This window comes from Lipotes vexillifer, unplaced genomic scaffold (genome assembly GCF_000442215.2).
Source record: "Lipotes vexillifer unplaced genomic scaffold, Lipotes_vexillifer_v1.1 scaffold311, whole genome shotgun sequence".
Classification (NCBI taxonomy): Eukaryota; Metazoa; Chordata; class Mammalia; order Artiodactyla; family Lipotidae; genus Lipotes; species Lipotes vexillifer.
Window position 1 is genome coordinate 3763142 of NW_006791012.1, and position 24377 is coordinate 3787518.

Consider the following 24377-nt stretch of genomic DNA (forward strand, 5'->3'; position numbering starts at 1 on the left):
TTTCCTGGTTCGCCGGCGGCCATTTTGGGTGGAAGCGATAGCTGAGTGGTGGCGGCTGCTGATTGTGTTCTAAGGGGACGGAGTTGGGGGAAGGCGTTTGCTCTCTCGGAACAGCGTATCTCATTCCTCTCCCTTCGACTACCCGTGGCGCGGAGAGTCAGGGCGGCGGCTGCAGCAGCAAGGGCGGCGGTGGCGGCGGCGGCAGCTGCAGTGACATGTCCAGCATGAATCCCGAATAGTGAGTGCAGGAGAGCGCCGGTCGGCTGGGTCCGTGGGCCAGCTTGGGAAAGCTTAGAGAGGGCGAGGAGGGCGGAGGCGGGGCCCTCGTCCGGGGTGAGGTGGGGGTGATGGGGCAGGAGAGGTTGGCGGCGGGGAGTCGGGCCCCATTGTCTGACGGAGGAGGGGCGGTCGGGGGGAGGGATCGGGTCGGAGGGGTGAGCCGTCCGGGCCTGGACCCGGTCTGGTTGGAGTCGGCCGGTGCTGAGGAGCAGTCTGGTAAGGGGGTTGGGGCGTCGGGGAGTCGGTGGTGGGGTCGTGGGAAGGGGTAGCTTCTCTTGGAGGCAGTGACTTTTGAAGGAGGGCCTGTTTTTAAGGGGAGGGAGGGGATGGGGTGGGAGAACTCTCCTAGAGGATACAGTTAGACCCTGCGCGGAGCTGTCAGAGCCGTCGGAGTGGAAACCAGCGTTACTTGCAAATCTTGAGCTTGTTGGCTCTCTCTTCCACCCTCCGCGCCAGGTTGTAGGTAATATGGATGCTTTTCAGGATTGCGTGGGATTTAGGGGAATGGGTAGATGGTGAGAAGAGATTTAAATTTTTTAGTTCTCTTTTTTAGTTTTTTCCTGGAGTTCTTTACGAACTCAGCGGTCCCATTGCCTTCCCAAAAACCTGGGCATTTGTGAGAGTTTTTTATTTTTTTTGAGGACACTACAGTCATTTTGCCATGTGTAGGTCAAGGGAAAAACAAAACACCAGCACTAAAACCTAGGGACATCTTTGTGATATTACCAACTAAAAGGAAGACTTTGGTTTCAAGTTGAAAGAGAAACGAATGGGCCCTATGATAGATCTGTAGGGTTTGGATTACCAACTTGAATGCTTGCAGATAGGAAATGAGGTTCCATGACGTGTCATGAAAAGTTAATGCATTTCTTTTTCTTGCTTACTCAGTAAGTCACCACAGCAGATGTGACACACCTGGCACCTTTCCTGGGAACTGGTGTTCACTTTCCTTGGGAAGACTTTCTTGGGTTCGCCTTAATGGCCCTTAAAAACATCCTTCTACAGTTTGCATATTGAAATTAAGGACTAATTGAAGGAGATTTAATTGGTATTCTTCTATAGTGTCAGAAGGCTTTGAGGAATTTTTTAAAGCAAAGATCAGTATTTGACGTAAATGTTGAATTTATTTGCTGCTTTGGTCAGTTACTGCCGAACATTTCCCCTAAAAGGTCTGCCCATGGGTTTAGCTGACTGTCATGTGTGTGTCACATGGCTCTTGCAAAATGCATTCTGACTTCAAGTTTTGTAATACTGTGGTTTGACGCTGAAGTGTCCCTTTTTTGTTTTTCTAAATAGAAGCCATAGTATTTTATTAAACTTTTATATACCTTAAGAAGTTGAAGACTGTTCTAATAGTGTCAGATTTGCTGTGTTGGCAGTTTTTTATCAAGGGCTTCAAGGACAAAGTTGGTTACGTATAGTTCGTCAGAGTTGAACTTGAGGTCCCTAATTTAGTAGTTTTCCTGGCAACAGTAAAGTACATGGATTTTCCATTTTATGGAGGTTTGTCTTCTGTTCAGGGAGTTTCTTAAATTTGCTACATATATTTAGTACTGTAAATAGATCTTGAAGATTAGTTGGACAGAACCATGACAAATGATTTAGACTCTGAATTTGTTTCTCCTTTTGTAAAATAGGAGTCATCTTTATTCCTATCCAGGTAGTTGTGAGGCTCAAGTATATATAGAACAATTTGGTAAACTGTAAGAGCACTGTAGATGGTGTACATCATTATGTGAGTCATTCCAGTAGTGCTGGGATTTAGGAATATAATCCTTACCTGCAAGGAACTTATAATGGAATATAAAAAATAGATTTTATGTATGTTAAATACCAGTACGTATGGCGAGTTCCAGATGTGTGGCATGGATTGGAGCCACAAGATTTTAAAAGAAGGTATGGGATTGTGGTTGGCTAGTAGGGTTTAGAAAGACTTTATAGAAAACAAACCAGTAAGGGAGTTACTAGCATTAGATTTGGAGAAGCTGTGGGAGTGAGAAGAATTGTTCAAGAGAGAAGAAGAAAGAAGAATGGTTAATAAATGGCAAGGGTAGTAATTCTTAAGTAAATAGAGTGCCAAACCATTCTTTCTTTTGAGGACTCTAGATTAATGACCTCAACAGAATCAGTCCCAGAAATCATTTGTATATTTTTATGGCCTTGAGTGTGCCTGTACCTGGGTTACTCTATTTATATTCTAGACTGTCTCTTAAGTAAAATAACCTAGGAGTTTGGGAAAATGTTTGGAAAAGCACTAGTGAAAAGTACTAAGGTGAGAGGAGGTGGTATTTTATTACAGAAGGTCACAAAGGCAACCAGCAAGCAGATTTTTAGAAATCTGAGTTCAGCGGTTTCTTCTTTTTATCTTTAATAAAGTTTGTTACCATCATAAAAGTAGAGAAAAATTGGAAAATAGAGAAAATAAGGAAATTCTTACAGTTTAATCACCCAAACACAAGTCCATTTGCTTTAAAACCTTGTTCTAAACTTTAAAGTCGCATGTTTTTTCTTGTTAAAACTTTTAATGGATGAATGCCTTTCATGATTCCACAGTGTTATCCTAATAGCTAACATTTATGGCCACTTATTATATGCCAGGCACAATATTGTACATTATAATACATGTATATTATAGTGTACACTTTATATACTAATTTGAAATAATAGTATACTAGGTAATGTTTACAGGTGCACCCCCAAATGTTCCTTGTTTTGGTTTATCATCTATTTATCTTAATCCTTTTAGAAACTTTCAAAATCTGCTTTATGTGTGCTGCTGAATTTGGTACTGAAGATGTGTTCTTGACAAAAGAAGTTTGGTTCTCTCAGGATGAACAGGATTTTAGATTTATATAGGTTGACATATGATTACTTGTTGGTAACGTTATTACGGAGTGCTTTTACTTTATGATCTTTAAGTTGTAAGCTTTTGGTTTGGGAGTGAGGAGAATAAGAAATATGTCAATCAATGATTAAATTTTAAGCTTTTTCTTTTACTACTTTCTATGTTATTTGGCTGATTTGGGAGAAATGATGGCCCTGGGTTATCTTTATGGTAGAAATTAAGGATAATGACTGACTCACTTGAATTACAAATGCTACAAACAAAAACAAAATGCAACTGAAGTGGAATCTGAGTGGTGGAAAAAGTAGATGGAAAGGATCAGAGCTTTCTTTTTTTTCTGGAGATTTGAGGAAAGATTTTGATTTTCCTGAGCTAGGTGGTAAAGCAGGCAGTGATTATTTCAGCACACTGCTTAAGAAGTACTTAACATTATTCTCATATCAGAAGCGTTTTTCCTAATCCATTAGCTTCTAGCAGATTTTTTTTTTTTAGTGTCAAAATAATTTTGGCCGTTTCATCAAGGAGTGTGTTAAGAATAAAGTAGGTGTACCTATCATGAATATACCAGTTAACTACGGTAGGAAGAACTATATGTAGTAGTCTCTTTGGATCGGCTAGTTTAATGCAGAAAAAATTTGTTTAAAAAAAAAATTTACCTTGTTTTTAACTTTTTAAAATATCATGGCTTAAGTTTTAGTCAGTCTCTTAAACTTTGTTTTCTGTCATGGTAGACTCAAGGAACATCTGACTTTTTTTTTTTTTTTGTCAGCACTCTGCTTTGAATAAATCTGTCTTTTAACTTAAGGGTTTAAAGGTAAAAACAAGTTAATCAGTTCTGTTATCTTTCTGACAGAGTGTAATTTCATTAATAAGTATATCATTACTGCCTTTTACATAATTTTTAGTTAGAATTTTTTTTATTAGAAAAGCAGAAATCAACTAAAAATAGATTTTCTTTTTGTAGGTTGCCTTGATGACTTTTTCGTAGTGTTGGTAATGATTTGAGAAATTCAAAGTTTAAAGAAGAGGTATTCTCACTATTCAGAATATGATTATTTAATGTCCGTAGAGAATCAATGTATGTAATTCTTTGGGTAATGTAAGTTACCAGTAGCTATATAGACTTTCCATCTTAAGAGTTTTGTGTGAATGGATGATCTTGAAGGATCATTGAAAGAAACTGAAATTTTGCATTTAAAATTTTCTTCTTCCTTTTCATCATAATTAGGTTAAAGTATAAGATGTTGACGGTTTCTTACATATTGAAGGTTTTTTGTTTTGTCTTAAAGATGGAAGAGCTTCAGAATCAAGTGTTCTCTTGCCAACTGTTTAGTTGACTTTTAAAGAGAATTTTGCTTTCTGAGCAATTTCTTTAATATTTCAGTTTTTATTCTAGAAGCAATCTTAGTGATTTATCTAAGTGATTATGATTAACAAGTGCTAAGCATCTTGCTGGATTCATATCCTATCAGCAGTCCTTTGGCCATGTGTGTTTTCTCTCCTTGGCAACTTTTGATTGTACATATATGATGGTTTTACTATTTGTAGTTGTAATAGTTAAGTTTCATTTTTGATAGTTAAGAATAGCTTCCTTTTGCTAATGTTACCTACTCTTGTCTCTTTCCTAATATATAAAAACAGGGTTAAATAAAATGCTTTTTAAGATTTTGAGATTTTTAAAGATTTGCTAAAAAATACTTTGAGTGTTTTAAGATGAAGAGAAACTGAAAATGTCCCCCCCCCCCCCCCCCCCCCCCCCCCCCCCCCCCCCCCCCCCCCCCCCCCCCCCCCCCCCCCCCCCCCCCCCCCCCCCCCCCCCCCCCCCCCCCCCCCCCCCCCCCCCCCCCCCCCCCCCCCCCCCCCCCCCCCCCCCCCCCCCCCCCCCCCCCCCCCCCCCCCCCCCCCCCCCCCCCCCCCCCCCCCCCCCCCCCCCCCCCCCCCCCCCCCCCCCCCCCCCCCCCCCCCCCCCCCCCCCCCCCCCCCCCCCCCCCCCCCCCCGCCTTTTGTTTTTTAATCTTACAGGGAGAGGGGAACAGTCAGACTATTCCACTGTTTTCTTGTAGAAGGTGGGGCTGAGAAGAGATTGCTTCTTTGATATCTGGAATAGAATTTAGGGGAAAAAACCAAAGTCTTGGCTTTTCTTTGGAACCACCCTGTGACGTTTCAGATGATAAAAGGGTAATGGTGTAATGATATTTTGGGGAAAAAAATAATCCTGAGGCCTTAGGGAACAAGAGAACAAGTGTTTGCTGGTTTGTTTACTGACTTAAACATGTGAAGAAATACGGTACAAAGGAGAGGTAGGAAATGAAATATTCCTTGGTACTTTCGTGACTGATGGCTCAGTTGGTCAGAACACCCCACTTTATTAAATCCAAGATTGTTGATAGGTTCCAGTTGTTTATTCTGTTCCATGTTTATAGATTCCCAATTCTGACAGGTAGTGTTACCTTTGCTCACAAAGGTGACCACTCATTGGAAACATTATTTTTAATAATAGCTACTATTTAACAAGTGCTTACTCTTTATGCCAGCTACTTGGCTAGGGTCTTTACCCAGGATATTTTATGCAGTCTGCATCTCAAACTAGTGATCTTTGCAAAGGAAATTGAGTGAATTATATAATTGAAGTTTTCTAGGAACAGTGATAGATTTAACTTGTCTGAATGTATTTTCTTTGAATAACAATAGTACTTAAGTGGAATTGTTCTTTGTCCTTGCTACTCTGCCCATAGATATTTTCCAGTAACTTGATTTAGGGCAGTTATTCTTTTTTTTTTTCACTGTTGTGGCCTCTCACGTTGCGGAGCACAGGCTCCGGATGCGCAGGCTCAGCGGCCATGGCTCACGGGCCCAGCAGCTCCGGGGCATGTGGGATCTTCCCGGACCGGGGCACGAACCCTTGTCCCCTGCATCAGCAGGCGGACTCTCAACCACTGCGCCACCACGGAAGCCCTGAGCCTGTTTCTTTATAACGTGATTAGTACCGCCTCAGTTCTGAGTCTCAAGAGTAAACTGTACAGTGCTATGCAGGAGTTGACACGTGTATTCCAGTAAGGGATGTTAGAATATATGTAAGAATATATGTAATGTATATATGCAGGTGGTTTCAATTTTAATGTTTTTCTAACACATTTAATTATTACACATTGATCTCTGACCTTGTCTATTTGAAAAATGTTTTCAATACAGATATTTAAAATCTTCCAGTGAATGTACACACACACACGCACACACACACACACGCACACGCACAATCTGATTTCCCTGGAAAACAAAGCTTGGTAAAGAAAATAGCCAGCCCTTTCTTTCTCTTTTATCAGTTAGACTGTGCTAGGAGTTGAGGGGTTTTTATTTTTTAATTATAAAACACGGACTTTGCTCCCAGGTGCTTACCAGTTAAGATGACTCAGGCTCAAACAAGCATAATCAATTTAACAGTATTAGCACAAATTAAATCTTGTGATATTTTTAAAGAATAAGATGGCATAATAGTGCAAAAGATTTGAAGAAGGGGCCTAGGATTTCTATTATTAACACAAAGTTTTAGTTATATTGCTTTAGCTGGAGAGGAACGGAGCACTGAGGAGGACTTTCCAGAAGCCCTGACACTAGTCTTGGGATAAGGTCAACAAATAACAATTTGAGTTCCCACCACTACTCAGAAATTTTATGTATGTCCATTATTTCCCCTAATAGTATGAAGAAATAGTGTCCTAATTTTACAGCAATCAGAGCCAGAGAAGAGTTAAGTGGCTTGCCCAGGGGCATTCAGAGGAAGCAGTAGAATTGGAATTTTAACTCAAGGGCCTGTGATTTTACAGTCCAAGTATGCTGTTTCCAGTTTGGTGTGTGTGGTTAACTTCTAGGAATTTAAAATTAAGCCTGTTAATTAGGTGACTAGCATTTTTGTGGTCAATTATGTCTAAAATTCGTGATTGGAGAGGCCTTTTTAAAAATGTTAAGAAGGGTTTGTGAGGTATGTATTGTGAATGGCCCTTTGACTTTCTTCACATCTTGTGTTGGGTTGATATTTAAAGCTTCTCTAGGCTTGAAGTTAATTATCTTATCCATTCTCAGTTTTTCTACCATCATGACTATTCTTGAATACTTGGGGCTTTAAAGTCATGGATGTCTTTCTGTGAAAAAAGCAAGTAAAGCAGAGAATGCCTGTCTCTTGCTGGAGAGGCAGGCACATTTGCTGCAGACCGTGTTACTGTTTCATGCGTTGCTAGACTTTGGGAGTTGTGATCATAGTACTTATAACTGTTAGCTGGTAATTTTTACACTTTTACTTTAGATTATACTGGTAAACTCCTGTGATACTTTGTCACCCATCATCTGTACTGAAACTTTGGATAAATAGCTTCAAAGTTTTTGTCTGTAGCTCTTGAGATTTTTCATCAGGTTGCATCCTGATTTGGAGGGAGAAAGGAAAAATAATAATAATTGCCACTTATTGTGCCCCTGTACCAGACACTGTGCTAAATGCTTTAGAGGCAATATTTATAATCTTGACCAGAGCCTAATTGGGTGGTAGAGAGTGCTAATTGAACCTTTTTACAGATGAGGAAATAGAGCCTCATGGTGATAGATTAAGTACCTTACCTCAAGATCTTGTAGCTAGTATGGGATGAAGCCTGAATTCAAATACAGTTCTTTCCAGGTCTAAAACCCATGCAGGCTTTGAAAGGTAAGGAGGTATGGACACTTACAGCCCCTCCTTGGTGCGTTTTTCACTAAATATTTGCTGTTATCTACGTGGTAAGACTGTTTACTCTCTTGTCCTCTTGTATGGCTTACTACTGCTTCAGAACAACCAAAGTTTCCCTCATTTTCAGAATTCCAGCTTTGGATTTTTGGAACACTTTTAAACAGAGATAAAGTGGAACCTGGAAAATTAATCTATTGTTTCTAAATATTTTTTTAAAATGTAGTTTTAGGGGTCAGTTATGGGGAGAGTTTTTAAAAAATTGCTTGGCTCTTTTCTTAAATATGGAGGAAAGACTGTTGCCCTCTCAGATTCTTGGTAATTGTTTGACTAACAGGCTGCTTTTGTCCATAGCTGAAGGTTTATTTAGGTTTTTTTATTAATTTAATCACAAAAGTAATATGTACTCTGTAAAATTCAAATGATATAGAAGCATATGAAGTAACTAAAAGTTCTTACCTCTTTTATCCAACCTGATGGGCAGTTTTGTTGTTGTTGCCGCCATGCCACATGGCATGTGGGATCTTAGTTCCCTGCCCAGAACCCACGCCCCCTGCAGTGAAAGTGCAGAATCTTAACCACTGGACCACCAGGGAAGTCCCCTGATGGTCAATTTTGAATTGTGTTCTGTGGAGCATACTTAAAGTGAGTGTAGAAGAAAAGTAGATGTCAAGCACAGTTATTGCAGCTCAAGTTTTACTAATCATTCCATACCCCAAAGACTAATAGACTAGTGTATAATTTAAAAGTGAATTCAAGTTTATTTGGCCACTATATCATAATATCATAACCATGATTTTGTTTTAAATTTGTTATGTGAGCTTAGTTTTAGGCTGTTTTCAAGTGTGATTTTATAAAAAAGATAAAAACTAAATGATTCCTATCATGCAAGTGAACTTGTTCTAGGTGAAAGAGAACAAATTTAGGTTCCATTGAACTTTTTAAAATAGCAGGCCTTTTCTAAGGTATACTTATAGCTGACACTGTGAAATTTGTATTTTGGGGGTACTGTTTGGATAAAAACAATTATATAGTTCTCCACTGTTTACTTTTGTCTTCCTTGGTGTGTTTCCAAAGGGTAGTTGAAACTTGTGTTAATGTCAGTCAGCTATCTCTTATATTCATTGACAGGTGAACTATGTCTGGTAATCCAAATTTTGTTTCATAAAAGAAGAAAAAAATGTTCATTCTTATTTAATCCAAAAAGTTGACTTCATACCTTTGTGGCTATTTTGGGAATGTGCCAGTGCTGTCTGCTTACAACCTTGACCTACTCTACCTACTTAGATGTCATTTGTGTTCGGACAGGTATGCTGAAAGAACTTGTAAGGTTGTTCAGTCATTGAATAAATCATTGATTAAAAACTTTTCCTCCCCTCAAATGACTTTTTTTTTTTCTGGTTAGAAAAGTAATACAGTCTGACTGCAGACTATTTTTAAAAAATATAAAGAAAAGATCGAGTGTAATCGTACAATTTAGAAGTGTCCATTTTTTCCCCAAATCTTTTGTGTGTACAAATTTTTTTAACAAAAATGGGTTATACTAGACAAACATAGTCTATAATCTTTTTACATAACAGTATCATGTAGTAGTCTCTTTTGATATTATAGAATTCCGAGTAGTATTTTAGATTCAGCAACAAGCAGATTCATCTCCTACTTCATATTTTATAGATGTAGTTTGGTAACTTCATTAAAAAGGAAAACATTTTACCTAAATAGAATTTTGAGTCAAAATGGGTTTTGGTACTTTTTAAAAATATTGTTTCATGCTCTCACAATAGTGACGTTTTTTAAGGTATAGAAAATGTTAATGCTTACATGCAAAAATGGCATGAGTATCACGATTATGTTCAGATCATAAATAATGGAAATAGAGGATCTAGAGTATTGCTGAAGTAGACCAGGAGTAGACTTAAGGAGAAACTGATAGCAAAAATAATTTTTCACTTGCTACCATATTTGACATCCCACCATCCAATTATTAAAAGGTTGAATCTGCCCCTTTCCATCGAGCCTTAATCTATGTCAGTCTTAACTGTCTTACTTTCTCACTGAGTTATTTCCACTTTAAATTAATATTCTCAAAACATACTTGTGCCTCAAAAGCAAAGTTTTTATTTTACAGAATCCAGCATGATTTACGATTGTTGATTTAACTCGAGAAAACACAAAATATGTCTCTCATGTTTAAAAAATATCAGGGGCTAGCTTTTCAACAAGATTGTACCTATTTCACTAATGTCCTCATAGTTTGTTTTTCTAAAACCTTTTTATTTTGAAATAAATTTAGATTTACAGAAGAGTTGCAAGAGTAGTACAGAGAATTCCTGTATACCCTTCACCCAGTTTCCCCTAATATTAACATCTTATATACCATGGTACATTTATCAAAATTAAGATATTAACATTGGTAAACTATGAACTAAACTATAGACTTCTATTCCAATTTCTCCAGTTTTTCCACTAATGTCATTCTTCTGTTCCAGAACCTAATCCAAGATACCATATTGTATTTAATTGTTATGTCATGTTAGCCTCCTTCAGTCTATGAGTTTCTCAGTCTTATTTTTCATGACCTTGACAGTTTTGAAGAGTTTAGGTACTTTGTAAACTTCCCTCAGTATGCATTTGTCTGATGTTTTCTCATGATTAGACTGGGGTTATGGATTTGGAGAGAAATACCATAGAGGTGAAGCACTCTACTCATTACATCATATCAGAAGGTACATAATATCAATATGACTTATTGCTGGTGATGTTCACGTTGATCACTTAGTAAAGGTGGCATCTGTCAGGTTTCTCCGGTATAAAATTACTATTTTTCCCTTTCTACACTCTGTTAGAAACCAGTCGTTAAGAACCCACACTCAGGGGAAGGGAACTAAGCTCCACTTCCTGGAGGGAGGAGTGTTCAAAGAATTTGTGGGCATATGTTAAAACCACTGCAGTAATAAATATTTGGGGGGGACAAATTTTGAGGCCGTGCAAATATCCTAAGTCTCCTTGAAGTTTCACCCACTAATTTTAGCGTTCATCAGTGGATCTTGCCTGTAGCAGTTAAATCTACTAGTGATTTTCTATTTCTCTCATCCCTTCTACATGCATTAGTTGGAATCCTCATGTAAGGAAGTGTTGTCTCTCCTCTCCTATTTATTTAGTTAATGGTTTATACACTTAGGGACTCATGGATATTTATTTTATTCTTTGGGTTATAATCCAGTACATGATTGTTTACTTTGTGGCTCAGATTGTTGCCTTGGCCATTGAGGTTGAGGTTGGTGTCTGTCCTTTTAACATGCCATGTCCCTGTAAATTTTTTTCTCTAGCATTTTACCCAAAATGTTACTCAAGGACGGCTATAGATATTCTTTAGGTGTTTCTCACAATGAAAGAGACCTGATTAAAAATGCAAAATTAAAATGTTCTCTCATCTCTTAGCACAGTGCCTTGTAAAAGGCACAGTGTTATATTTTGGATGAATAAGTCAGTTTACCTTCACACAGATAGGTATGTTAAACATAAGAGTGGGGAAAAACAGACTCCAGACTACTTATGGGGAGAAAATATGAAGTGTCGTTGTCATAGTAAATTAGACACGAAAAGAACCTGAGGAAATTCTGATTGGGAACAGTGGATAGGATTTACTAGAACTATCTGATTTAGGTGAGTGGTGATTACAGTTGTACATAAAGATTTCTCAACTGATATAATTCAATTTTTTCACTTAAGTCAAAATGGTATTGCAGACTGAAAACTTAATCCAAATTCTTGAGAATAAAAGAAAAATACATTTAAAATCTTACTATTTGCTAAATTATTCTTGACTCTGTACCAAAATTCTGATATTGAGCTTTCTAACTTTAGATTTGTATATTTCCTATCAACATTTTTACTGTGTTCTGTCTTGTAAATATAGTTACAGAAATGTCTTTAAGTGATCTCAAATCTGAATTCTCTTGTACATCCTGTTTATTAATAGTTTAGAGATAAGGTACTATAGGAGTAGGTAATTTAAAACGTTCCAGTGCAGGTAACATGCTGTTGATCACAGTCTCCTGGTGTGTGAACTCAATAAGGCAAGCAGTTTGTTAGTTGATTTTGTTTGCCATTCTCCTCCACGTCTCTTGTGTTAGTGAAGCTGATGGTTTGGGAGAGAACAAAATAGCCTTCTTTGACAAGGTTCATTTTGGAACAGAGTGCTGAACTCTACATATTATTTACAATGGCTCTGAGCCTTAAATTATCAGGAACTCATAAATAACGTTTCAAAATAATGCCATTTGTAAAATTTAAAAAGAATGATAATTGAAAAGTAATTTAAAAAAAATTGACTACTAATTTCCTTGAAATCATAATGTAACTTGTAGCACAGTTAGGAAGCATTCATGTTTTTTACAGCCTTATGGTTATTCTGAAAGAGGGAAATTATCTTTAAGGTAATGAATGATACCACAGGCAGCATATGTGGCCCAGTGCTGTCTTTTACTGTAAAGGGGTCCAGTACCACTGATTCAGAGGATGTTTATTGAGTGTTTACTGGATGCCTGGCACTGTCCTGAGGGAAACTGGTAAATTCAGGTCATTTGTTGTATCAAAATTTTTGTTAAAAACTAAGTAATTGTAGTAGTGTCGGTGGTGTGATTTTTTTTCTTGCTGACTGAAATGTAAATTCATTGCTAATGTTCAGTGTTCAGCATTCTTAAGAATTCATTTGGTCTAATTAAAGAGAAAGCTATCAGTAGTACTGAAGCAAGTCAGCACAGCAACGGTATTGACTAAAATAAAAATTGTTTGGTATTAGGTACCAATAATTTATTAAGGGTAAATTTTTATAATCATTATCCCCACTACCCCCTTTTTTCTTTAGGATCTCAAACTGGAAAGGATGTTAGTTGTTAAGTTCATCCTGTGTTTCAATCAACTCTTCCTAATGACTTATTTAAAAGCTTACTTCCTTCTGTGACCTTTATTTTGCTGCTGACTAGGGCACTTTGGATTTTCAAAAAAATTCTTTCCTTTAGGTATTATTAGGAACAATAAGTGTACTATGGTAGTTCGGTAAAACCAGAAAGCTATGTTTTAAGTAATACATATCACTGTATAAACCTAGGTAACAGTTGATTAATATTCACAGAGATAATCACTTCTAAACATCTTGCTTACATGTAAATCTGATAATTGTAATCTACACTTCATTTGCAAGTGATACTTGGGATTCACTTTAAGTACGTAGCATTTTTTTTTTAAACTAAATCACAAGGAAGAAAATTAAGAATCATGTATATCTTCTGAAAAAAAAATCTGTAAATTCTGGATTTTTTGTCATTTTGACATTGCTTTAAAAGAACATACAGAGGGCTTCCCTGGTGGCACAGTGGTTGAGAGTCCGCCTGCCGATGCAGGGGACACGGGTTCGTGCCCCGGTCTGGGAAGATCCCACATGCCGTGGAGCGGCTGGGCCGGTGAGCCATGGCCGCTGAGCCTGCGCATCCGGAGTCTGTGCTCCGCAACGGAAGAGGCCACAGCAGTGAGAGGCCCGCGTACCCAAAAAAGAAAAAAAAGAACATACGGAATTGGTCAGAGTTGGGAACAATCTATGAGAGATTCCTTTGGAGACCGTTGGCTGACCGTGTGTTGTCTTCAGGTTCATGGAAGAATCCCTGGGAATGTTTTGTTTTGTTTTTTAACATCTTTATTGGAGTATAATTGCTTTACAATGGTGTGTTAGTTTCTGCTGTATAACAAAGTGAATCAGCTATACATATACATATATCCCATATCTCCTCCCTCTTGCATCTCCCTCCCACCCTCCCTATCCCACCCCTCTAGGTGGACACAAAGCACCGAGCTGATCTCCCTGTGCTATGCGGCTGCTTCCCACTAGCTATCTGTTTTACATTTGGTAGTGTGTATATGTCCGTGCCTGGGAATGGTTTTTTGAGTTAGGTTTGGCAGTGGTAAAGGTGCGTAAACGTAGCCTAGCTTTCAGTGTTTTCCAAAGAGTGCTTTAATACAAGCTTAGACTGTTGGGAAAGTTGTGCATTTACACAGCCTTTGATTTTACTGCATCTCCAGTCTAAGATATTTATAATACAGACTTTCAGAAGTTAAATGATCCATTTTAAAGGGAGAGAATTGCAGGTGGATGCTAGGGAAGGATCATAAAAGCCCTTCGTTGGAGGATTCTTATGAAATAATGACTTTAGATTGGAATTTGAAGGAGAGATACGTTTCATTGGCAAGAAAAATGAAAAGCTAACTCCTGGTATTCTAATATTGCAGAAGAGTGGGATTTTTCTAGCATAGGTCTTGGGCCCTCCAAGAATGCATGCATATCACTTATGTTTCCTTTCATTCATTGCTTGGAAGTGGAAGTTCAGCTGATATTAGAGATCATGGGTGGCATTGCCTATCTTATTTTTACATAATTCTGTCATGTTCAGTGATTCATCAAAAGGGCTCCTGCTGTTTGCTGCAGTTTGGTCTTCTGTTAGGCTGTTCTTGGGCTTTTCAGGAGCTGTAGTCTTCCTCAGTGAGCTGTTATTCTTGGCTATATTTTTGTTGTAGAACTTAAAATACAATATGCTTTTTATTAATGTGATTTTCTTTTTCTCTTTGCAGTGATTATTTATTCAAGTTACTTCTGATTGGCGACTCTGGAGTTGGAAAGTCTTGCCTCCTTCTTAGGTTTGCAGTAAGTTGAAATCAAAATGCTTTTAAAGAAATTAATGCTGTTTATGTTTTCTAGGGATACAAAAGATTAAACAGTTTTATTCAGAATATTAATTCTTCCAGGATTTATATATTATATATAAAGCCTCCAAGTGTACATCCCCAGTGATATCTAGACTCTTAAATAGAAGAAATGCTGTCGCTCTTCAAAGAAATTCAAGCAAAGTGTAGTTATAAAGTCAGAGTGTCTAATACTCTTCTTGGAGATCAGTGTTTCATTCCAACATAAATAGTGAGGTAAGGGGAAAATAATAGGTCTGTGTTGAAAGTGACTTGATGGAAAACAAATCTTCAAGTAAAACTTTAGTAGAATAAAAAGAAAAAGCGGGGCCTGGTACAAAATTTTTTTGACAATGGCATAGTGTTCTATATGCTGAAATTTACAAACTGATAAGTAACTTTCAACCTAATAAATAAGATCTACAGTCTTATTTATAGTCTTATCAACTGCCTTCAAATTTAGCATGTTTTCCTTCTCACTGTCTAGATCATTGGTTCTTAAGAGTATGGACCAGTGGGGATTATCAAGACGTCTTGGGGTCCATGAGATCAAAACTACTTTCCTAATAACACTAAACCATTAGTATTTACTAAGTAAATAATTACTTAGTACTAAGGCAAGACATTTGCCTTTTTTCACTCTATTGATCTTTGCTCTGATGATGCAAAAGCAGTGGTGGGTAGAACTGCCGGTGCCTTATTAGCACCATGTTGAAGTAGTGCTAAGCCCCAAATTATACTCACAGTCCTGGTGTTTACTTAACCTCTGTTCACTCACAGCAGGGACCATTTTCATTTAAGAGTGTCTTGGATGAAACAGTAAAAATGATTAATTTTTTTCATACTTTTTAAAATTGAGGTATAGTTGATATACAATATTATATGTTTCAGGTGTACAACATAGTGATTCACAATTTTTAAAGGTTATATTCCATTTATAGTTATTATAAAATATTGGCTGTATTCCCTGTGTTGTACAGTATGTCCTTGTAGCTTTTTATTTTATATATAGTAGGTTGTACCTCTAAATCCCCTACCCCTTTCTTGCTCTTCCCTCTTTCTCTCTCCCCAGTGGTAACCACCAGTTTGTTCTCTATGAACAAACTGTGAGTCTATTTCTTTTTTGTTATAGTCATTAGTTTATTTTTTTAGATTCCACATATAAGTGATATCATACAGTACTTGTCTTTGTCTGACTTATTTCAGTTACGATAATACCCTCCAAGTCCATCCATGTTGTTGCAAATGGCAAAATTTTATTCTTTTTTATGCCTGAGTAGTATTCCATTGTATGTATATGTATATGTGTATGTATACACCTTTATTCATTCAGTCTGTTGATGGACACTTAGGTTGCTTCTAAAAATGATTAATAAAATCTTGATCCTCGAGTATTCTTTTTTTAAATATTCTGTGTGAAGAAATGAGGAGTTTGCATAAAGTAGTTTTACTGAAGACTGGAGTATGTTGGCTGTCTCAAGGGAAAGAAAAGCACTTGTATAGTTGTTTCCATTTTGAGTTAAACTAGCTGCTTTTTTCATTGAACATTTTTTTTTTTTTTATTTGAAAGAACAACTAACAAACTATAATTATGTAGAATTGAGTATTGGGTACACATTTTATCAGATGAACAGACATTATCACTTCAAGGAAAATATCTAACAGCATTTGCTGCCTGTAATAAATTCAAGCTTTTCGAAGGAAAATTAGAATTTTAGAAAACTTAAAATTCACCACTGCAAGCTTGACAGCACCTCAAATACTTAATATGACTTTTCTGATGATATAAGTGATATTAATGAATCCTATATATATAAAACTTCACTATATATAATAGTTAAAAAATGAGGCCATGGAAGTACCAGAATAAAACCTAGGTGGCTCTTTAATCTTGTGTGAAAGTATTTTCTAACACAGAAAAAAATCAGGAAAGAAAAGATTGTTAAATTTGATTGCATTAAGATTAATGCTGAGCACATAAAAATGTTGGAAAACAAATGGTACTAGGAAAAAAATATATATGAGGAAGGGGTGATATTCTCAATATATGAAGCACACTTACACATTAATAATAAAAGGAAGTTTGCCCTGATGGAAATACGAGCAATACATGAGCGGGCAGTTCACAAAAGGAGAAATACAAATTGCCAATAAGTATGAAAAAAATGTTCAATTTTATTTGTATTTAAAGGACTTTAAAGTTAGATATTACTTAATTTTTATTAAATTGGCAAATATTAAAAATTAATTAAAATTAAGAATAATTCCTAGTATTAAATCAGCAATTCAAAAAAAAAATCAGCAATTCTAGGTAGGTGGGAAGAAGCTGGCCTCTCTTGAGGAAAATGGCTATAGCCTGAGGTATTTTTGCTTCAAAGAAAATTCTTTCCAGGATGCCTATTGACCTAAGTCATAGGTTTTCATACTACCTACACAGTAGAATCACCTAGGATGCATTTTGAAAATACTGATTCTCACACCCCTGAAGTAGAGACAAGCTGCGAAAGGTATGATAAATGTACAATAAGCTTTGGGAGCACAGAGGGAAGAATCTCTTAACTATTGGCTGAATAGTTGGGGAATGTTTGGACAGTCAGTATTTCCTGAGCTCAGAATTGAAAAATGAATAAAAATTGCCATGTGACCCAGGGACTGGGGAGTAGGGGGATAAAACTTGGGAGTGGGGAGAAGGAGGTACTGAGAATTTGGACAGTAGGAAGGGCACGTGCAATGGTTCAGAGGCACGCAAGTGAGGGTCATTTAGGGGTTTATAAGAATTCTAACAGCATTTATAAGTATTTCTAACAAAGTAAGTGGCATGTACGAGTGCTTGAATGAATGTTTATTGCATTCATTTTGTTCTCTATCCACTTTCTATAGTACCTGATTCTTATTAGACAAGTAAAAAATTTAAATTTAATGATGTGTATTTTGTCAAATTGCAGCCAATGCTTCAAGAGTATCCTTTTATCCAGTGATTCTATGTATGCATTAATGTGAATATATGTGGAGGATAAGTCAACATAGCTACCTCTAGCCACTTGGAACTCTATCTGATCACATTTTATTCTTTAGTGATCTTTGTTTCAGTCTCATGTACACATCAGGTTCAGCATTATCAAGGCTTCCCCACACTGGCTTCATTTAATCCTTTTTCCCCTTCTCTTTGTTGGGAGTGCCACAAATGCAGATCCCAAATGTGTCATTTTCCCCTTACATAATTCAATATGTATTTCTAAGAACTGGACATTTTCCTATAAAGTACATTCGTTGACTTAACAAAATAAATTTCCCTAGTTGTCTAAGAAGTGTGGCATTATAGTTGGTTTGATTCACGATTCAAAACATGGTTCACACAGACTCATAGACATAGAAGTGGTTCCAAGGGGAGGGGAGGATGGGGTGGGATGGAGTGGGAGTTTGGGGTTAGCAAACGGAAACTATTATATATAGAATGGAAAAACAACAAGGTCCTACTGTATAGCACAGGGAACTATATTCAGTTTCCTGTGATAAACCATAATGGAGAAGAATAAAAAAAAGAATTTGTATATACGTATAATTGAATCACTTTGCTGAACAGCAGAAATTAACACAACATTGTAAATCAGCTATACTTCAATTAAAAAAAAAAGGTGTAATTTAAAAAGTTTAAAAGTTTATTGTTCACATAAAAACTTGTACACAAATGTTCACAGCAGCATTGTTCATAATAGCCAAAATGTAGAAACCACCCAAGTGTCCACGAACTGATGAATGGATAAACAAAATGTGGTATATCTATACAGGGTACTATTTTTCAGCCATGAAGAGGAATGAAGCCATTAAAAGGAATGATCCATGCTGTAACATGGCTGAACCTTGAAAAGTTTATGCTGAGTGAAAGAAGCCAAACACAAAAGGCCACATTGTATATAATTCCGTTCATGTGAAATGTCCAGAACAGGCAAATCAATGGAGACATGAAGTAGATTAGTAGTTTCCAGAGTCTGTGGCGAGAGGAAGAAATGGAGAGTGCTGCTGGGTATAGAGTGTTCTTTGGGTGATGAAAAAATGTTTTGGAATTAAATAGTGCTGATGGTTGCACGACCTTCTGAATATACTAAAAAACACTGAATTGTACATTTTAAAAGGGTGAATTTCATGTATGTGAGTTATATCTGTTTAAAAAGTCGTAACTAAGAAATAAAATTGACTTCTAAAAAATTTCAGGAGAGTGACATGATCATAGCTTTGTGGTGAATAAGTTGGATGGGGAGGAGCAAGAGTTCCACTGATTAGAAAATTAGAAAAATCTTTCATGATCATTGAAAATATAAAACCTTTCTCTATGTGATGTATGTAAAGAATTTGCCAAGAGATGTTTGGAAAAATTAAAGAATAGCTATTGAAAAAAAAAGTTTTAAGAAGAAACCATTGTTAAATAGCACTTTGTCTTCAGAACATGAACAGAGTGCAGGAGAGGATGGAGTGGCTGTTCTCAACATGTTATGCCTTATAAACTTTGTTTATCAGCTTTGTAGATAAAAATTAACTTTATATTTTCTTATTTACTCTATTGAACATTCATTTTAATTGTTAGCTTTCTTTCCCTTCAGGATGATACATATACAGAAAGCTATATCAGCACAATTGGTGTGGATTTCAAAATAAGAACTATAGAGTTAGATGGGAAAACGATCAAACTTCAAATAGTAAGTAATTTTTGGACTAGAAATTTTTGTGGAAATTATTTTGGTAAATTTAGAGTGTATTTGTTATTAATATGTTAACAAAATTAAAGTATCTTAAGAATCATTCATCTAATGACAGTGGTAGAATAAGAATTGTTTAGATTAAAAATGATATAAGATTACCTTCCTCATTGAATTTTCTATTCGTAAAGCAGAGAAATACATGTTTTTAAGTCAAACTTGGTCCTAGTTCTTTTTCTTGTGCTTTTATCAGTGTGGTCTAAGGGGTCTAAGTTGAGGTTTACCTTGTCTTATAGCAGAAGTATATTGAGCAATTTTCGTATGTCTTTTATTGTGCTGAATACTATGGAACATTAGAAGAAACCTAGGAGAGGTTCTTCATATGTGGTTTAGTTGAAGAGTATTTATTAGATAGTATGTACCAACTCTGTAGAAAAGTAGAATTTTATTGGAAGGGAACTTAGCTTTTCTTACATATTTTACAGCTCAGAAGATGGATGCTAAGAGATTCAGTGATTTGCCTACAGTTACTAGCAGAACCAAGTGACCCATAGCTCTCTGTTTTCAATATTTTGTGTCCCTGTGCCATCCTCACTCCCTTATCCATCCTTATATCCTCAACCCTGAATTAGAAGTAGGCAGTTGTAGTAGAAACTTAATATGGGTCTGGCTACTACCGGTGTGGACATACCTATGGTCATAAAAAAAAAATCTCTGGGTATCTTTTAGAGTTGGCTATTAGTATGAGGTAACATAGAAAACAAGTGACTGTTCTTTATATAGAATTGATAACACCCTGAACTGGAAGGAGTTCTGAATTTGGAGTCAGAAAACTTGGATTTGTTGTCTTCATTCTGCTATTTATTAGAGAGTCATGGGTTTAACTTACTTCAGTCTTTTTCCTGAGACTCAGTTTCTTACCTCTAAAATGAGTGTGATAATGCTTGATTTACTAATAAGGTAGTTGTGAGAACCAAATCTATAGCTCTGTGTATGTGTGTATGATAATGTATGTGAAAGCCCTTTGTAAACTTTTAGGCAATATACAACTGTTACTGATGATAAGACACACCCAGACAAGTGGATATTTGATAGGTTATTATTATTTTTCTTTGTTCTCTTATGTGACTCTGATAAGGAAAAGAAAGGTACATTACAAAAGAATTGTGGATTTTGATACAAGTGACCAACACCCTTGATATCCCAAATTAGGACTTGCAAGGATGTAGTTATCAGATACCTTGAAATACTTTCAACCAATGAACAGAGTATCTTCCATACTGATTTTTCCCATTATATGTAGAGTGCCAGCTTGGCACCATAAAGAATATTTCAGAAAGAAGCATCCAAGCCTGTAACTACTGATGTGAAATGATTGTGTTATGTGTGATCACTGGTCTCCATAACATTTGGGTATATATTTGTGAAACACTTATATATTGCTACTTCCTCTGGCTGGAAGGGATCTTATAGGTCACTCAGTCAGTCTTCTTTCATCTTCAGTAGGAATTTCCTTTCCCTATCTGGTGCCTTTTTTGAACATTTCTGAGAAGCTCACCATTTATCAAAGCAGCTAGTTACATTTATAAATAACCTCTTGGTTATTAATTCTTCATTTTGAGCCAAAGCCAGTTTCCTTTAACTTCTCTTACTACTCTGCCTTTTGCAGCTGCCTGATAGAGATTAATTTCTTTTCAATTGGCAGCCTGCCATTTAGATGGATCTTACCACACCTTCTACCTCTGAAGTCGGTCATTCCCTTCTGGAAGCATGTTTTCAGAACCTTTTACAATTTGGGTTTGGGTTGCTCTTACATTTTATATGTGTCATTTATTAAAATACGATTCCTAAAATCAAATACAAAGATATAATCCAGCCTGTGTGACTACATGGGGTAAATTCTCTATTGATTCGGACTCTGAATTTCTTTTTTTTCTCTCACACTTCAGGGACTCATGCCATTTTCTCATCATTGGCCCATTCAAGGACATAAAAAGAAAACCTGCGTTTACTACATTTGCTGCCTCAATAACCATTTTACCTACTAGTTTGGATCTTAAAGTTTTTGATTGTTTTTTTTGTTTGATTTTAAGTCTTATATTTTGTGACTAGGGCATTAAAAATCTAAATGCAGGATTTTACTTTTAACCCTGTTACATTTCATCTTACCTGGTTTGAATTACCCTTCCAAGTTTTCTGGATCTTTCAAAATGATTGGGTTTATCTATATTTTAATTATCTTTTCTGCTTTTCCTGTTCAAGTGTGCCATCTGCGTCTTTATCAGAGTTGGTGATTACAGAACATTCAGCAGTGTGGGGCATGTACAGAGTGTAGTCCCATACCATGAAAGACCTCTTTCTGTGATGGTTTATTCATTTTCAAAGCTTTATGGAAATGCATACGTTACACAGACATTCAGGTAGATTCAAGGTTGCAGGGATGAATGAAACACAGCCCCATAGGAGGAGATCCCATTTCAGTGGGAGAGACAAACATGGGAAAATCAGTTACCCTGTGATTATGAGGGGTAATGAGGATTATGTACATAAAGGGTGATCAGTTACAGAGGAAGGTACTGTTAGGATATAGAGTCAGCAGTTTTCAGAGTGGCAAGGAGACCTCAGAAGTTTTGCTCTTTGGATGCCATTGCTTAGTCAGCTACAATTCTTTTTAACATTTATTCAGAAACATTTTCTTCCTGTTGTGCTATCTTTGTGAAAGGGGTTGGTGGGCAGAGAAGGGAACTAACATTTTATTGAGCAGCATCTATAATCAGGCGTTGTGGTAGGCATTTTACAAGCATTAGTTCATTTAAACTTAGCAATTGTACAAAGTGAGCGGTATCTGGGATTTATAGACGAAGAAACTGTTAGGTGACTCTCCCTAGAGTTAAATATCCAGGAAGCTAAAGAAGATGTTTTGAAGTCACGTTGGCTTGGCTCCAGAGGTCATGCTTCTCCAAGGATATCCTGAAAGACTTGAGGCTTCTTACTGATACAGTAGATCTAGATAGTCTCCTGACTCTCATAGGCTAGTACTTTGGACGAAAAAGGTAATGAAGCTATGGTGGCTTTTGTTTGTTTTAAATTAACAGTTGTTAACATACTACCTTATTTGCTTCATTATTACTTCTCCCCGCCCTCCCCCCTCAGTATGTTAAATTATATACTTTACTCCAGAAATACTAATTATGCATCTCTATTTTGCTACGTAACCACCATTATTACATCTAACAAAACTGACACTAATGCCTTAATGTTATCTAATATCCAGTTTGTATTTAAATTTCCCCAAAATTAAAGCTTATTTTTAACAGCTCTATGTTGGCTGGGTCTTAGAAAAGGAAGTGATTTCACTGAGTGCTCCTGAACTTTTTTTTTTTTTTTTTTGCCATCTAGGACTAGTGGGGATCAATGTCAAGTTCACAGATATATTCCAAAACTTTACAGTTCTTTCCCACTAAAGGCTGTTGCATCTTAATCTCCAGTTGTCTTAGGCTTTAAGTCCACTTTTTGTTTTTGTTTCCTTAATGGTAACCATTAAGTAACCATTCTGTTATTTCCCCATCAGTCAAGATGTTATCTTTTACCGGTATTTTTTAGTGGGTCAGGTAACTTTTCTAAACAATTTTTTTAAGAAAAGGACATTGTCTGGGAGCAATTTAAACAAAATTCTCATTGCCCTGGTTAAAAATCTGTTTTCTTGATTTTTTTTTTTTGGCTGCATTGGGTCTTCATTGCTGCGCACGGGCTCTCTCTAGTTGTCGCGAGCAGAGGCTACTCTTCATTGAGGTGCGGTGGCTTCTCTTACTGCGGAGCACGGGCTCTAGGTGCACGGGCTCAGTAGTTGTGGCGCACGGGCTCAGTAGTTGTGGCGCACGGGCTTAGTTGCTCCGTGGCATATAGGATCTTCCCGGACCAGGACTCGAATCTGTGTCCCCTGCATTGGCAGGTGGATTCTTAACCACTGTGCCACCAGGGAGTCCCTTGGTATTTTTAATAGTTTTTTTTAACCCAGAACTTTAATGTAGCAATGTTATTTGTTTCCAGTGTTGGAGCCTAAATGAAGTGTGGTAAAGTGCTCTTAAAATGTATTTTATAAAAGTATTTGGAATCATCTTACCTACATTGTTTTCCCTAGGATTAAAATAATTGTTCCAGAGATGGCTAAAGTGCTATCTTGACTGGTGGTTATCTGCATTAGGTCCTTTCAGTGCTCTCCATGATGATAAATTGTGCTAGCAAGTAATTTTGTCTTATGTGTGAGAGTTGTACTGTGTTACAGGGGTGTTAGTAGACCAGTAGCTTTCCTAAAACCAAGTCAGCCTGTCTTTGCATTCATACTAGCTTGGCACAATGCTAAAGGCTGTAGAGAATATGAAAAGTATGACAGTTTCTGATCTCAAAGAGCTTATAATTATAGTATTGGTAGCATTACTGCAAGCTAAATTAGATACTACCTTCTTTTCTGAACCTTCGGGTATTTGGCAGTTACCCTGCAATTTAGTAGTGTGAGCACAGAGAGCTAATGTTTCTATATCAAATCCTGGTAATCCACAACTATGTAAACTAAACTGTTCTCCCTCCTCCCTCCTTTTCCCCAACTCTGTTTTAATGGAATTGTTTGGATTTCTTGATTGTTTTATAACAGTGGGACACAGCAGGCCAAGAAAGATTTAGAACAATCACCTCCAGTTATTACAGAGGAGCCCATGGCATCATAGTTGTGTATGATGTTACAGATCAGGTAAGCTCCAGGAAAAATTGTTATACTGACAAAGTAGTAAGTTACTATTTGATAAATAGCAGACTATTTTACTTTACATATAAGCCATTAGTATCATTTATATGGCAGAAAACTTTGTCCACCCCTAAGGAAGTGAATGACATAAAAAACGTTTTAAACCAATGTTATCTTTTAAGGACAGGTACATTGTTATTTTTCTCCCCTACGTCATTTGAACACCTAATGAATGGGTCAACCAAAATTTCCTAATATTTTCCTTTAGTAAATAGGAAATTTAGTAATTGGTTTTACATTTGCTTTCAAGGGACCCAAGTTATATTTATTATCAACTAAATAACTGATCATTTTGTCAAGAGTGTGTAGGGA

General features: G+C 36.8%; 1 protein-coding gene across 4 annotated transcripts in view; it reads left to right on the forward strand.

The window, feature by feature from the left end:
* Positions 1–24377, forward strand: part of RAB1A (RAB1A, member RAS oncogene family) — a 26601-nt gene continuing 2224 nt past the window's right edge. Inside the window, exons 1-4 of one of the 4 annotated variants that reach the window (XM_007464105.1) lie at positions 1–238; positions 14460–14532; positions 19169–19264; positions 23916–24011. In XM_007464105.1, the coding sequence (XP_007464167.1) occupies positions 216–238; positions 14460–14532; positions 19169–19264; positions 23916–24011 (288 nt within the window). In that variant the 5' untranslated portion in view covers positions 1–215. The remainder of the gene's footprint in view (positions 239–14459; positions 14533–19168; positions 19265–23915; positions 24012–24377) is intronic. The other 3 variants (XM_007464106.1, XM_007464107.1, XM_007464108.1) reach the window with 3 other exon arrangements.